General features: G+C 46.0%; 1 protein-coding gene across 4 annotated transcripts; it reads right to left on the bottom strand.

The window, feature by feature from the left end:
- Positions 1-13,804, bottom strand: LOC144604135 (phosphoinositide-interacting protein-like). Of its 4 annotated transcripts, none has more exons than XM_078418315.1 (3): positions 13,727-13,804; positions 11,812-11,887; positions 1-4,188 (listed from the first exon to the last, which is right to left on the bottom strand). In XM_078418315.1, the coding sequence occupies exon 3, from the start codon at positions 4,174-4,176 to the stop codon at positions 3,784-3,786; it is 393 nt and encodes a 130-aa protein (XP_078274441.1). In that variant the 5' UTR covers positions 4,177-4,188; positions 11,812-11,887; positions 13,727-13,804; the 3' UTR covers positions 1-3,783. The 4 variants fall into 4 exon arrangements, with proteins under 4 accessions (XP_078274441.1, XP_078274438.1, XP_078274439.1 ...); XM_078418312.1 differs by having other exon boundaries at positions 13,614-13,757; XM_078418313.1 differs by lacking the exon at positions 13,727-13,804 and adding an exon at positions 12,811-13,068.
- Between the last annotated feature and the right edge of the window lie 586 nt (positions 13,805-14,390).

Here is a 14,390-nt window from a genome sequence, read left to right as displayed (position 1 = left end):
TTTAACCAATTTATTTACCGTCAGGACATTTGACAGGTAGATTGGAGGCGACAGTTTTACAGGTGAGCGTGGGAATTTCTCGATGTTTTTGGCCAACAGCCATTACATTTAAAGTGGGCTCCAAACCCAGATACGCAACACAGAAACCAGATATGCATCTCCCTTACATTTTCAAAGAATGCCCGCACACTTTTCACAAAAATCCACTGAACCACTTTTAATTTTTTTTTTTTTAATACAGCTATTAGTAAATTGGAAGCAAATCGCACGGCATTGTCGTGGTCATTGTCGGCGGGTAAAAGAAAATTTCGGCGATCTGCTACGACTTTAACAGTCGCCGGCAGTCGCCAAAAAATCGCCTAAGTGGGACAGGCCCTGACAGCGCCAGAATCAGGTATTCTAACCTTTTAGCATCACACCTGCGACTACAGGCCTCAGGCATTCAAACTACTGCAACCTCCAGCAAAGTGTACACTTTTAAAAGTATTGGAAGTGCATTGGCATTCAGTGTTTTGTGCGGAAAATAGTAAAACGTCCAATACCTGACTTCTTATTTGTAGTCATCGACTCATAGAGTCATAGAGTGATACAGTGTGGAAACAGGCCCTTTGGCCCAACTTGCGTACACCAACCAATATGTTCCAGCTACACCAGTCCCACCTGTCTGTGTTGGTCCATATCCCTCCAAACTTGTCCTGTCCATGTTCCTGTTTAACTGTTTCTTAAATGTTGGGATCATTCCTGTCTCCACTACCTCCTCTGTCAGCTTGTTCCGCACAACTGTACCCTTTCCAGTTTGACAAAATCTTTCCTATAACATGATGCCCAGACTGAACACATTACTCTAAATGCGGCCTCACCAACGTCTTATACAACTGTAACATGACCTTCCGACTTCTATACTCAGGTTATGTAAGTTATGGTTTTCCATAATGGTCTATTTCAGTAAAGTGTCATCTCTCACTGTATGTAGGCGAGCAATATACCAGATAACATTTTTGTAAAAGTGATTTTGGCACTAAGCTTTAGGAATTTATGGGATTGTATAAATGTTCTCCAAGAGGATTGAAAATATTTTTGCGAGCAAATATTATATCATATCAACTCTCATGTTTATTAAAGGATTACATGTCCACAATACTAAAAGAGTCGTTTCTTCAAGGTTAAACACTTCTGGTCACTTTCCATTGAGTGTACTGTACATTAGATATTTGAATAGATTAAAATGTAGGTTGACACAAAATGCTGGAGTAACTCAGCGGGACAGGCAGCATCTCTGGAGAGAAGGAATGGGTGACGTTTCGGGTCGAGACCCTTCTTCAGACTAGTCAGAGGAAAGAGAAACGAGAGATATAGACGATGATGTAGAGAAATAAAGAACAATGAATGAATGATATGCAAAAAAAGTAACGATTATAAAGGAACCTGGCCATTGTTAACTGTTTGTTGGGTGAGAACAGGAACCTGACCTGGGTGGGGGAGGGATGGAGAGAGAGTGAATGCAGAGGTTACTTGAAGTTAGAGAAATCAATATTCATACAACTTGGTTGTAAGCTGCCCCAGCAAAATATGAGATGCTGCTCCTCCAATTTGCGATTACTCTCACTCTGACAATGGAGGAGGCCGAGGGCAGAATGGTCTGTGTGGGAATGGGAAGGAGAATTAACGTGTTTGGCAACCGGGAGATCGGGTAGGTCCAGGCGAACTGAGCGAAGATTGTTATCTTGCAAACGGATGCATTTTCTAAAAACATCTCGGGTTAGCCCTAGTGTATCGATAGCAATTCTTAAAATATATTTTAATTGCAACAGGATTAATTATTTTGGATAACATGCTGTGAATGTAACGTTCGCTATATCAATTAATTTTTAAAAAACATTATATTTATTAAGTACTATTGTGAATTAAGTTCCACTGCATGGTGTATGAGATTAAGAGAAAAACATTTATACCGCAAAATGATGGAGAACACACACAAAATATTGCAGCCTTATGATTTAACAGTTTTGTCTGAATGGTCGTAAAGGGCAGGTATTATAACAACGTTTAAGAATCTAGAGGAATACTTGAATCGCTATGGTGTGGAAAGCTACGGGATAAGTGTTGATGAAAGGGTATTAGTGTAGATGAGCACATGATGGTTGGCATGGACATGGTGGGCCGAAGGGCATGTTTCTGTACTGTATGACCAAATGCCATGACTCAATCTCCACTTTAAACTGTTCTCGTACCCTGACCATTATTCTCTCTACATTGTAGATTAAGTCCAGTGAAGAACGAGAGACTGCTACATTAGTAAAAACAAACACGACCACCGCAATAGCCTGAACATCAGTGGAGCTAGAGACTTTGGACTTTAGTTAGAACTTGGGACCATTTACAATTTTACCGAAGCCTAATTAGCACGTCTTTGGAACGTGGAAGGAAACTGGAGCATCCGGAGAAAACCCACGCGGTCACAGGGAGAACGTATAAACTCCACACAGACCGAACCCATAGTCCGGAACGAACCCGGGGTCTCTGGCGCTTTAAGGCAGCAACTCTACCGCTGTACCACGGTGCCAGGAGGAAATCGCAGATCCGTGAAAGGTAACGAGGCGTGTGTTTAAGATGCTTCTTTCTTCCAAGTTCCAATCAAGACAGAGCACCAAGCACGGGATTGTGAGTTGGACAGTGATGTGTGACACTCGCTAAACATCTCAACCCACCCTCATAGATCCAAACCCACATGGTAATAAAAACAGAAAACCCAGCAAATAGCCAGCAGGTCAGACAGCGGCTGAAGAAAGATGACCAGAGTTAACGTTCCAACATAAAGGAGCGGAGCAAAGTGTAGATAAACCTTCCTGGGAAACAGGAGGTGGGGGGGGGGGGGGGGGGGGAGGTGAGACGGCATGGTGGTACAACGGTAGAGTTGCTGCCTTACAGCGCTTAGAGCGCCAGAGACCCCGGTTCGATCCCGACTACGGGCGCTGTCTGTACGGAGTTTGTACGTTCTCCCTGTGACCTGCGTGGGTTTTCTCCGAGATCTTCGGTTTCCTCCCACACTCCCAAAAGGTGCAGGTTTGTAAGTTAATTGGCTTGTTTAAAGTGTAAATTGTCCCTAGTGGGTGTAGGATGTTGTTAATGTGCGGGGTTCGCTGGTCGACGCGGACCCGGTGGGCCGAAGGGCCTGTTTCCGCGCTGTATGTCTAAACTAAATTAAACTAAATTTAGTTGGGGAGAGAGAGGGAGATTGTGGCCTTTAGAAGTTTCTTTTGCCAACAGTTACTGCATAAATGCCCAGCTTAGGGCGCAGTGTGAAGGGTGGGACACGTCAGGTATTAATGGCCCATGAAGCGGGGAAGAAAGGCTGTTGGGTGATCACTGACAATTACAGATTGGGAACGACCCACTCATTGCCAGAGTAGTTCTGGGTACAATAACCTACCAGGTGAGGTTTGTACAGAGAAAGCTTAGACAGAACGCGACAGGGCGAAGATAGGTAGACACAAGAAGCTGGAGTAACTCAGCGGGTCAGACAGCATCTCCTGATAGAAGGACTAGGTGGCGTTTCGGGTCGAGACTCTTCTTCAGACCAGATACAGATGGCGATGTGGATATAGAACAAATGAATGAAAGCTATGCAAAAAAAAGTAACGACGATAAAGGAAACAGCTGTGGTCTGGGTGAAAACGAGTTTCGGACAATGAGACTCAACAAGACGACTTTGAAACTAGTGCAACGACTTGGATGCGGGATGTTTAAAAAAACGCGTGTCAGATAAACCGGGCAAAACATGTATCACGTGCGCCTGGCGTCCAGTTTCCTGATCAATCCGTTCCGTCTGATCTTCTCCTTGACGATCGGGATCCACACGAGGCCGGTCACCATGAACATCAACCCAATGGAGAGGCACACGGGCCCCAGGACGGACGGGACGTCCAGCACTCCAATAAAGTGCAGGACGGTGAGAATGACCCCGGCCAGTAAAGCGAGAAGTCCGATGGCGAACACGGTTACGGGTTTGTGATAGTAGATCCATTGGGTCAACTCCTGGCGTTCACCTGCGCTGCCCGGCTGGGCTCGGGTGTCCCGCCGCCCCTGTGACCCACCCAACGAGCAGGACCTGGCACTCGCCTGGAAGGAGAGTGGATCTGAGCCAAACTCATTCGAGCTCAAGGCCACAAGTTGCATTTTCCGAATAACCTGCAAAAGCAAAAATATGTCAGTGGAATGAAATTGCTGGTAAACTACTAACTTTATTAGTTCAAGAAAATAACTGCAGATGCTGGTACAAATCGAAGGTATTTATTCACAAAATGCTGGAGTAACTCAGCAGGTCAGGCAGCATCTCGGGAGAGAATGAATGGGCGACGTTTCGGGTCGAGACCCTTCTTCAGTCTGAAGAAGGGTCTCGACCCGAAACGTCACCCATTCCTTCTCTCCCAAGATGCTGCCTGACCTGCTGAGTTACTCCAGCATTTTGTGAATAAATACCTAGCTTTATTAGTTCGGTCTGGTATTGTCTGATGCTTCCCACAAAGAACCACATAAATAGAGGTGTATAAAATGACGAGAGGAATAGATCGGATAGACGCATAGTGTCTCTTGCCCAGAGTGGGGGAATCTAGAACCAGAGATCATAGGTTTAGGGTGAAGAGGGAAAGATTTAATACGAATCTGAGGGGTAACCTTCCACAGAAAGGGTGGCGGGTGTATGGTACGAGCTGCCAGAGGAAGTAGCTGAGGTAGGTGCTATTGCCATGTTGAAGAAGCATTTAAACAGGTACATGGACAGGATAGGTTTGGAGGGATATGAGCCAAATATGGGCAGGTGGGACCAGTGTAGCTGGGATATGTTATCTTCAGTTTAAACCAGCATCTGCAGTTCCTTCCTTACACAGGTCGGCCGGTGTGGGCAAGCAGAGCCGAAAGGCCTGTTTCCACACTGCATGACTCCGTGACTCTAAATTTATGGCAATTGGGAGACCACTCGGCCCATCTTTGCTAAATCTACATGACAGGTCCAGAAGCCCAGCCGGTTGTGCAGAGGAACATGAAGTGTGGGAGTAACTCCGACGGTCAAGCAGCATCTCTGGAGAACACGAATAGGCAACATTTCAGGTCAGGACTCTTCGTCAGACTGCCCTCCAGAGATGCTGCCTGAGCCGATGTTGTTCCAGCACTTTGTGTTCTAGGCAGGATTCCCGCATCAGCAGTTCCTTGGGTCAACAGGTTATACAGCAAATTCTCTCCTCGACATTCTTTCTTGCTTCAGATTTCCACCAACCTTCCACCGTGACAGTTTCAGCATCCATATCCTCTCTCCCCTATTCTCTCCTTTTTACACCTCCTTGCAAGTAAGAAGCCTTCACCTCCTACCCTCAATCACCACCAATTCATGTGTAGGAAAGAACTGCAGGTGCTGGTTTAAATCGAAGGTACACACAAAATGCTGGAGTAACTCAGCGGGTCAGATAGCATCTCGGGAGTGAAGGAATGGGTGACGTTTCGGGTCGAGACCCTTGTTCAGACTGATGTCAAGGGAGTGGGCGGAACAAAGATAGAATGTAGTCAGAGACAGTAAGATTGGTGGGCGAACTGGGAAGGGGGAGGGGATGGAGAGAGAGGGAAAGCAGGGGCTATCTGAAGTTAGAGAAGTCAATGTTCATACCGCTGGGGTGTAAACTAACCAAGCAAAATATGAGGTGCTGTTCCTCCAATTTGCGCGGGGCCTCACTCTGACAATGGAGGAGGCCAAGAACAGAAAGGTCAGATTGGGAATGGGAGGGGGAGTTGAAGTGCTGAGCCACTGGGAGAACAAGTAGGTTAAGACGGACTGAGTGGAGATGCTGCCTGACCCATTGTGTTACTCCAGCATTTTGTGTCTACCACCAATTCATGACAGGAGAACAGCAAATGGTGCAAACACGCAACACGCCAGGGAGCATCTGTGGGGAGAGATACAGAATCAATGTCTCAGGTTACAGATCAGATCTTCCTTCAGAGCTGGGAAAGAAGGAAAACAAGTTAGTTTCAAGTACAGAAAGAGCGGCAGTAGGGTGCATGGGACAAAGGCAGTGTCTCTGGTCTGGTGATGTGATGACAAGCTGCTGCTGAAGCTATCTGATGGACAGATTCATGAAGGCAGCAAGTAGAGTGACACACAAAAGCTGTGAAATGAAGGTCAGAATTACATGACTGGACAGCATCGGCGGAGAGAGAAAACTCATATCATTTGTTATAGATGGAGAAACTACAGCAGAACGGAACAGCATTTCCAAGATTTGCTGTTTTCATTTCCGATTTTCAGCATTTGCAGGTTTTTCTTGTTTTCATTCATTAATCTGTTATCCATTTTTACAAGGATACTGAGCTCTAGGGTGAGATTGGACAAGCTAAGACTTTATTCCTTGGATCGCAGGAGGCTAGGGGGTGATCTTATTAAGGTGTATAAAATCATGAAGGGAATTGATCGGGAAATGCACTCATTCCCAGGGTTGGGGAATCAAGAACCTAAGGACATTAGTTTAAGATGTGAGGGGAAAATTTTAATAGGCATCTGAGGGACAACGTTTTCACTCAGAGAGTTATGGGTATATGGAATAAACTGCCAGAGGAGGTAGTTGAGGTACATACAATAACAACATTTAGAAGGCACTTGGACAGGTACATGAATAGGAAAGTTTAGAGGGGTATGAGAGAAATGCAGGCAAATGACAATAGCTTAGTTGGAGTCGCTTGGTCGACATGATGAGCTGGGTTGAAGTGTAAGAAAATAAGTGCAGATGCTGGTACAAATCGAAGGTATTTATTCACAAAATGCTGGAGTAACTCAGCAGGTCAGGCAGCACCTCAGGAGAGAAGGAATGGGTGACGTTTTGGGTCGAGACCCTTCTTTAGACTTCAGACATACTGCTTGTTTCGGTGCAGTATGACTATGACTTTTTTCTCCACATATCACATAGATGACCTTTCTTCTCTGCCCACTCCCGCTTCTCTAGAACTTAAAATCATTCTTGTTCTCTACCTTTCCCAGTTCCATCAACCTGAAATATTAACTCTATTTTCCTCGCTAAGAATATTGTCTGACCTGCAGTACATATCAAGCATTTCCCGGTTTTTATTTTAGTTCTTGTTCATCCTGAAAGGTTAAAATAACTTGTGGGAAAAACAAGTAACGTGTGCCTTGATGTGCATAACATAAGTTCACTACAACAATTCACCATTTTTTAAAAGTTCAATATTTGAATGTAAATAATACATGGGTTCAAGCTCCGCATTTTAATGGAAGTATTGATTTTTGATCTCTGAAACATGACCTATGGGATCCAGGGGTGAGCCCTCACTAACAAACCACCTGAGGCCTACTTGCCTTCCATGCAAGATATCAGTGGAATCTGCTCTCAGCATCTGGACCATTAACACCAACACATCTCAGTTCACCATTGATATTGGTATTGGTTTGCTATTGTCACATCTAACTTTGTTTTGCACACTATACAGGCAGATCATACCAGACATAAGTACAACAGGTAGTGCAAAACAGAAAATAAACAGTGTAGAATATTGTGTACTTTTACGGGGAAAATGTATAAAAACAAAACAAAACTGCAAGAGCCACAATGAGGTAGATTGGAAGATCAAGAATACATTCTCAGCATCTCTCTGGCATCCGTCCATCTGCGGGAGATGATGGTGCAGCTTGGTGTGGTCCTGCTTGGAGAGGGGGATTTTTCATCTGTGGTTCCATTTCCTTGTGTGACTGACTAGGCTCACCCGTGACAGGCAGATCCTTCCACAGTTTCCACAGGTGAGGCCGTCTCTGGTCGCTGTTCTGGGGTGTCTGTGGCTGCCGTCTTTGACCATATTGCAGCGTTGGCGCCTGTGCTCCAGGGCCTTGAACCACATGCTGTCGTGATGTCCTTCCTCCACCTGCCACGGTCCCCAGAAGCCGCTTCCCAGTTGTCGGTGTGGATATTGAAGTTCATCATATCCCTTTTAATTGTGTCCTTGTAGCGGAGCTTTGGTCTTCCTCTTGGTATCCGAGCATTGTCTCGTCAAAGGTTGGTGACTAAAGCTGTTTTGGAAGAATTTTGTTCAAAGTGGAAAGATCCCACATCTCTAGGAACACATGAAAGCTCTGTGAGATACAGGTGGGCGAGCCTCTTTAGTCTAGGCTTCACTGGAGGTTATTTGGCTGCCAATAATCGTAATTACCTCATTTGTGGTCTTACTATCTTGGGTAATGCAACCACGGGGGTCCTCGACATGGTTACCCAGGGACTTACTGAACTCCGGCTCTTTACTATGCAGAACAGATATGCCCTAGATTATTTGTTGGCTTGGGAAGGTGGTGTCTGTGCTATAGTGAGGTAGATGTATGCCGAGAGTTAAAGATCAGACAGAGAATATTACTCGTTTCATCACAAAGATAAAGGAGCAAATGGACAACATGAAGGAGTGGAATAGTTGGGGTGATTGGGGTTTCAGAGGCTGGATGGACAAGTTGATTAATATAGCGTTGCATCTGGGAATTTTAATTGTTTGTATTTTTGTAGGGTTGGCTATTCTGAAATGTGTATTGAGAAGAATGCAGATGGAGTTAGAGAGTATCGACACTTCAAGAATGTTAGTGGTAAGACAGACTGAATTGTGTGATAAGGAGGCTGAGGATGTTGATAGGGTGAAGGAAAAGTTTGAACGACTAGGAAAGTTATTAGATTAGGGGCTAGCGATGTAGGGGACGATGAAGTGGTTTTGGGGATGACCAACTTAACAGAATAGGTGTAGTTGGATATGTGGCCTTTGGAGGGCGATGCCAAGAGGATGGTGCATGTGTGAAGTTTTGGAACTGAAAGGGTTAAGGCGATGCAGGCAAGAAGCAGTTCATGTAAGAGATATTGTAGCGGGGAGTAGTTTTTCTGGTGTCAGTGATCGTTGTTTAGAAGTGTTAATGACGGTCTAAGTATTGATGTAATTTCCCTTTCTGTAGAAATAAACAAGGTTTGGATTTGGTTGTACTTAGAAGTTTGGTTGTACTTAGAGTTTGTTTTCTATCCACATGAGTGAATATGAAGGCATTGTTTTACTCTGAAGGTGTCTAATGTGGTTTATTGTTTTAAGCTTTAATGGTTGTCATGGAATGATAAAAGGAGGGAATGAGGATCTATAGCGTATAAGGATGCTATCAGCTTATGTAGTTGATTAGTGATATTGATATTTTGTTGTAGATGGTTACAAATAAATTGTTTTAGCTAATAGAAAATGAATGCCTATTTTAAGTAGAAGGCAGTGAAATGGATGCTGGTTTGGAGAAGCTGTGTTGTCAGTGGTAATCTAAGGCCCCCGTCGGTCATGGCTGACCATGGGTGATGCATCCTAGTTGGCTGCTTGCTCCACACCTCAGCTAGAGCAGCGTCGCTTGTGGCTGAAGAGACCAATTCGGGAGTGACAGTCTCTGTGGCAAAGGTCACATTTGTGTGTGGTCTCTGGTCTGTTGAAGTTGCTGCGCTCCTTTCTGCGTGCCCACTTGTCTGCCGCTGCGTTCATCAGTGTCTCTTCCCCCGTTTAGAGGTGTTGGTTCAGGGTACCTCTCCACCTCGTACGGTCAGCTGCAAGGTTCTCCCAGGACTCCACATCGATGTCAAGCGCCTTCAAATCTTTCTTGCAGACTTCCTTGTAACGTAGCTAGGGGCGGCCGATGGTTCTCCTCCCAGATGTCAGCTCTCCATAGAGGATGTCTTTTGGAATATGGCCTGCGCTGCCTGAGTAGAGTGAACATACACGGAAGGCCAGCGCAAGACAGAATCTCGGCATTGGACACTGTCTTGCCAGGATATACCCAGGATACGGCGGAAGCTACTAAGGTGGAAGGTGTTGAGTCTGCTCTCCAGTCTGGCATATGTAGTCCATGTCTCACTGCCGTACAGCAGCGTGCTGTTGACACAGGCGATGTAGACTGTGATCATTGTCTTCACTGTCAGCTTTGGGTTGGTCCACACTCGAGTTGTGAGGCGAGCGAGAGTTGTAGCTGCCTTCCCGATCCTCTTGTCAATCTCTGTGTCCAAGGAGAGGTTGTCGGTGATGGTGGAGCTGAGGTACGTGAACTGATGGACAACATCAAGTTCGTAGTCGTCGATGGTGATGACAGGCAGTGCCTCTGTATCCTGCCCCAGAACGTTCATCTTCTTCAGGCTGATGGTCAGTCCGAAGTCCTTGCAAGCCCGATAGAAGCGGTCCATTAATGACTGTAGTTCCTGCTGGGTGTGGGGCACAACTGCTGCGTCATCGGCGAACAACATGTCTCTGATGAGAGCTTCACGTACTTTTGTCTTGGCTCAGAGGCAGGTGAGGTTGAAGAGCTTGCCGTCTGATCTAGTACACAGGTAGAGCCCCTCTGTTGCGGTGCTGAAGGCATGTTTCAGGAGCAGAATGGTAAATTTATCAGTGGTAAAGAATGTGTTTATTAGCTTGAGAGTGATTGAGGGCAGACAGGCACTAAAGGCTTCTTTTGTTCTTGAATAGATGCTTTATTTCTAGTATTTGCTCGGATGTTGTTGTGATCGGAAGCAAAGTCGTGCAGCTGCAGAATGGCGCAAATAGTGAGATAAGAGTGACTTTTCTTTCTCAATAACAACTCCTTATATGGGCATGTGTGGAAGTAGAAAAGATGCATTTCCCTGGAAGCATGTGACTTGTATTAATGAGTTAAGTTTTGTTTTCTTTGTAACCATGTGAATTGTATTAAGATTGTAATTGGTTGTTGATTTCCTATGTAACACTCCTTTTCCTTTCTGTATAAAAAGTAATCAATTCTGGAAAAGCTGCTCTCTCTCCCTAGTTGAGATTTCTTCAGACACTTGTATTGTATCTGGAGGTTTTCACGGGAAGAACCCCACTGTGGAATAAAATCTGTTATACTCATCCAGCATTCAGATTACGTATTAAAATCCAGACTGAAGGTAAAGAACTCGGATTATCACTGTAGTCCAGGACACGTAATGAATGTACCTTGATACTGCACTGTGCTGTCAGTTTAGATTCTATGCTCAAGCATCACAAGTGAGCAAGCAAACCTTCTGAATGGGAAGACCATCACATATCCAGTCAACTGACATAATGAAGATACTCCACACTAAAAGGTGGAGTAACTCAGTGGGTCAGACAGCATCTCTGGAGACAAGGAATAGGTAATGTTTCGGGTTGAGACCCTTCTTCAGACTCGTCCTGAAATGTCATCTACTCCATTTCTCCAGAGATGCTGTCTGACCTGCTGAGTTACTCCACCTTTTTTGTGTCTATCTTCGGTTTGTACCACCATCTGCAGTTCCTTCCCACACAACTGTCATAATGAGATTGGTCCAGCTTCCATTATGCTCCAGTGATTGTTAAACCAGAAAGTGGAACATCACTGAGCCCCATGTGTCTGAGGCATATTTCATAAGGATTTGAGAGACAGTGCACTTGTATGTGCAGAGGTAATTGATCTGGTTAAAATCTGGAATATAAATTATTCTCTGAGCAACTATCCTTTTCCACCTTAACAAATGCTTTCATCTAGCACCGATGAACTGACTTTATGAGATCCCTCTCTGGCATTTTATTTCCATTTCCTGAAGGACTTGGTACCTTTAGATGGATGAACACAAAAGGGATGAGTTCTGTTCACTGGACACAATGGAACTGGAGAGAGTTGAGGAGAATGTGGGGAAAAAAATAATTGGGATTAGTAGAGTACTGATGGAGTATGAATGGGTATTGGTCGGCTTGGTGGGCCGAAGGGCCTGTTTCCGTGGTGTTTGACTGAGATGTATATCGATCTCTCACCTTATTAGTCGTTTAGCTCCAGCCCAGTGTTCCTGGTCCCTTGGTTAGTTCGCTTGCTTCCTGTTATCTTTCTGCCCTGCATTCAAAATACAACAACAGCAACAAACAAAAAATCAGTAAGGAAACACTGCGGCAGGCATACCGGCATATTTAAATAATATTTAGACACAGAGTGCTGGAGTAACTCAGCGGTTCAGGAAGCACCTCTGGAGAACATGAATAGGCAACCCTGAAGCGGGACCCCGACCTGAGACCTCCACCATATCCTCCAGAGATGTGTAGGAAGGAACTGCAAGATGCTGGCTGACACCGAAGACAGACACAAAATGCTGGAGTAACTCAGCGGGACAGGCGGCATCTCTGGAGAGAAGGAATGGGTGACGTTTCGGGTCGAGACCCTTCTTCAGATAGAGAGATGTTGCCTGACCAGCCGAGTTACTCCAGCAATTCGTGTCTTTTTGTTTATAAACCAGCGGCTGCATTTCTTTTTGTGCCTAAATAATAATTAGCATGTGTGAAGGGCTGACGTTGTTGACCTCCCCGTGGTGAGCCCCGTCAACTGACCTCAGTCAGGCGAACGACAACAAACACAGACAGCAGAAGCAGAAGCTTCATAACTTCTGCTGCCTCAAACGCAAGAAGAAGATGACAGATAACAGATGACCGGGTGTAATTTAACATGATGCCCTGGCAATCTGTGGCGAATTGGGCGTGTAGTGTACCGTTCATATTTGTTCGTCTGTTCATCCTCTTGTACTACTTGTTCGTCCTCGCAGATTTTATACAATTTATGGAGAGAAACATATTATTCTATTGAATCGCGATTTTAGACTTAACATTCGCAGCTGTATAAGGCTAGCTGAAGCATATATCACCACCTGAAATTGATAAACAACGATATCCATTTACTTAAACCCTAGTCCCGTGAAACCGCGTGTTTCTCTCTCTGCGATTAGTTATTTGATAACTTTTTTGCCGAGATTTTATTGGCAAACTCACAATCCAGTTGTCATCTTGGCCCCCTAATGTCCTAAAAAGATCAGCTATTGAAATATATCACAGATCTGCCGGTTATTTACATCTAAAGAACAGTTGATGCGAATCTAGTCACATCGGCTGAAATTTTGCTTCCACACTGAAAATGCCGACAATGAAAGCTGTTTCGGCCTGAACCAATCTGCCTGGAACAACCGTTAGCGCGAGAGAGGGAGAGAGAGAGAGAGAGAGAGAGAGAGAGAGAAGGGGAGAGAGAGGGAGGGAGAGGGAGGGAGAGAGAGGGGGAGAGAGAGAGAGGGAGGGAGGGAGAGAGGGAGAGAGAGAGGGAGAGGGAGAGAGAGGGAGGGAGAGAGAGGGGGAGAGAGAGGGGGAGAGAGAGGGAGGGAGAGAGGGGGAGGGAGAGAGGGGGAGGGAGAGAGGGGGAGGGAGAGAGGGGGAGGGAGAGAGGGGGAGGGAGAGAGGGGGAGAGAGGGGGAGGGAGAGAGGGGGAGGGAGAGAGGGGGAGGGAGAGAGGGGGAGGGAGAGAGGGGGAGGGAGAGAGGGGGAGGGAGAGAGGGGGAGGGAGAGAGAGGGGGAGAGAGAGGGGGAGAGAGAGGGGGGGAGAGAGGGGGAGGGAGAGAGAGGGAGGGAGAGAGGGGGAGGGAGAGAGGGGGAGGGAGAGAGAGGGGGAGAGGGAGGGGGAGAGAGAGAGAGAGGGAGAGAGGGGGAGGGAGAGAGAGGGAGGGAGAGAGGGGGAGGGAGAGAGAGAGAGAGCGAAGTTGGATGTGGACGATTTCTCAGCAAGGCTGTCTGTATACTGGACTCACTTTGCGGATTTCGTCGTTAGATTGCGCGCCCGGCGAATACGATCTGATGAAACAAGATTTTGCAGCAATTCAGCAAAGTTTCATTGCCTGAACTAACGATGAGAATAGATCACCTCTCTGTTTCCCACAGAGCGGGGACAAGCCAGCCCCTGCAGGAGGTGTGTGTAGAGAGTAGCCCACGATCACATGCATCATGCGCGCCCCTTGTATGTCACATCCACTCATATCATCTCTCACACAATTACAATGGGTTTATGTAACAGCAACAAAAACAAATAAATTACTGGAACCCATTCCGGCTGTTCTCCACTTTCGGGATAGGCGTTAACAGAGAAACCAGGGGCAAAGAGACACAAAGGTTCAAGAAAGAAATTCCAAACTCAGGTCTGAATCCAAAGCAGCCGTAAGTACTAGTGCAACACAGGGCAGGCAGGCCATGCAAAGTCATTGCTGAGGTTAGTGGTGTGTGGTGTTGTGAGTACCTCCTTGACCGCAATACGGACTGTCCTCAAGACTTCTCCATTAACTGTCCCAGGTTCCCCAGTCTGTGGTAAAACAGAGGAGAAATACTCACTGAGCAGTTTGCTCATCTCCCGCAGTTCCACGCAGAGACGGCCGCTTTGGTGTCAGAGGGCCCTATTCAATAGACAATAGACATTAGGTGCAGGAGGAGGCCATTCGGCCCTTCGAGCCACCACCGCCATTCAATGTGATCATGGCTGATCATTCTCAATCAGTACCCCATTCCTGCCTTCTCCCCATAACCCCTGACTCCGC

The sequence above is a fragment of the Rhinoraja longicauda genome, chromosome 21 (genome assembly GCF_053455715.1).
Source record: "Rhinoraja longicauda isolate Sanriku21f chromosome 21, sRhiLon1.1, whole genome shotgun sequence".
Classification (NCBI taxonomy): Eukaryota; Metazoa; Chordata; class Chondrichthyes; order Rajiformes; family Arhynchobatidae; genus Rhinoraja; species Rhinoraja longicauda.
This window is presented reverse-complemented; position numbering and strand designations above follow the sequence as displayed.

What these genes read in the sequence shown, in the direction of transcription:
- LOC144604135 (XM_078418315.1), bottom strand. Translation starts at nt 4,176, where the DNA reads ATGCAACTTGTGGCCTTGAGCTCGAATGAGTTTGGCTCAGATCCACTC.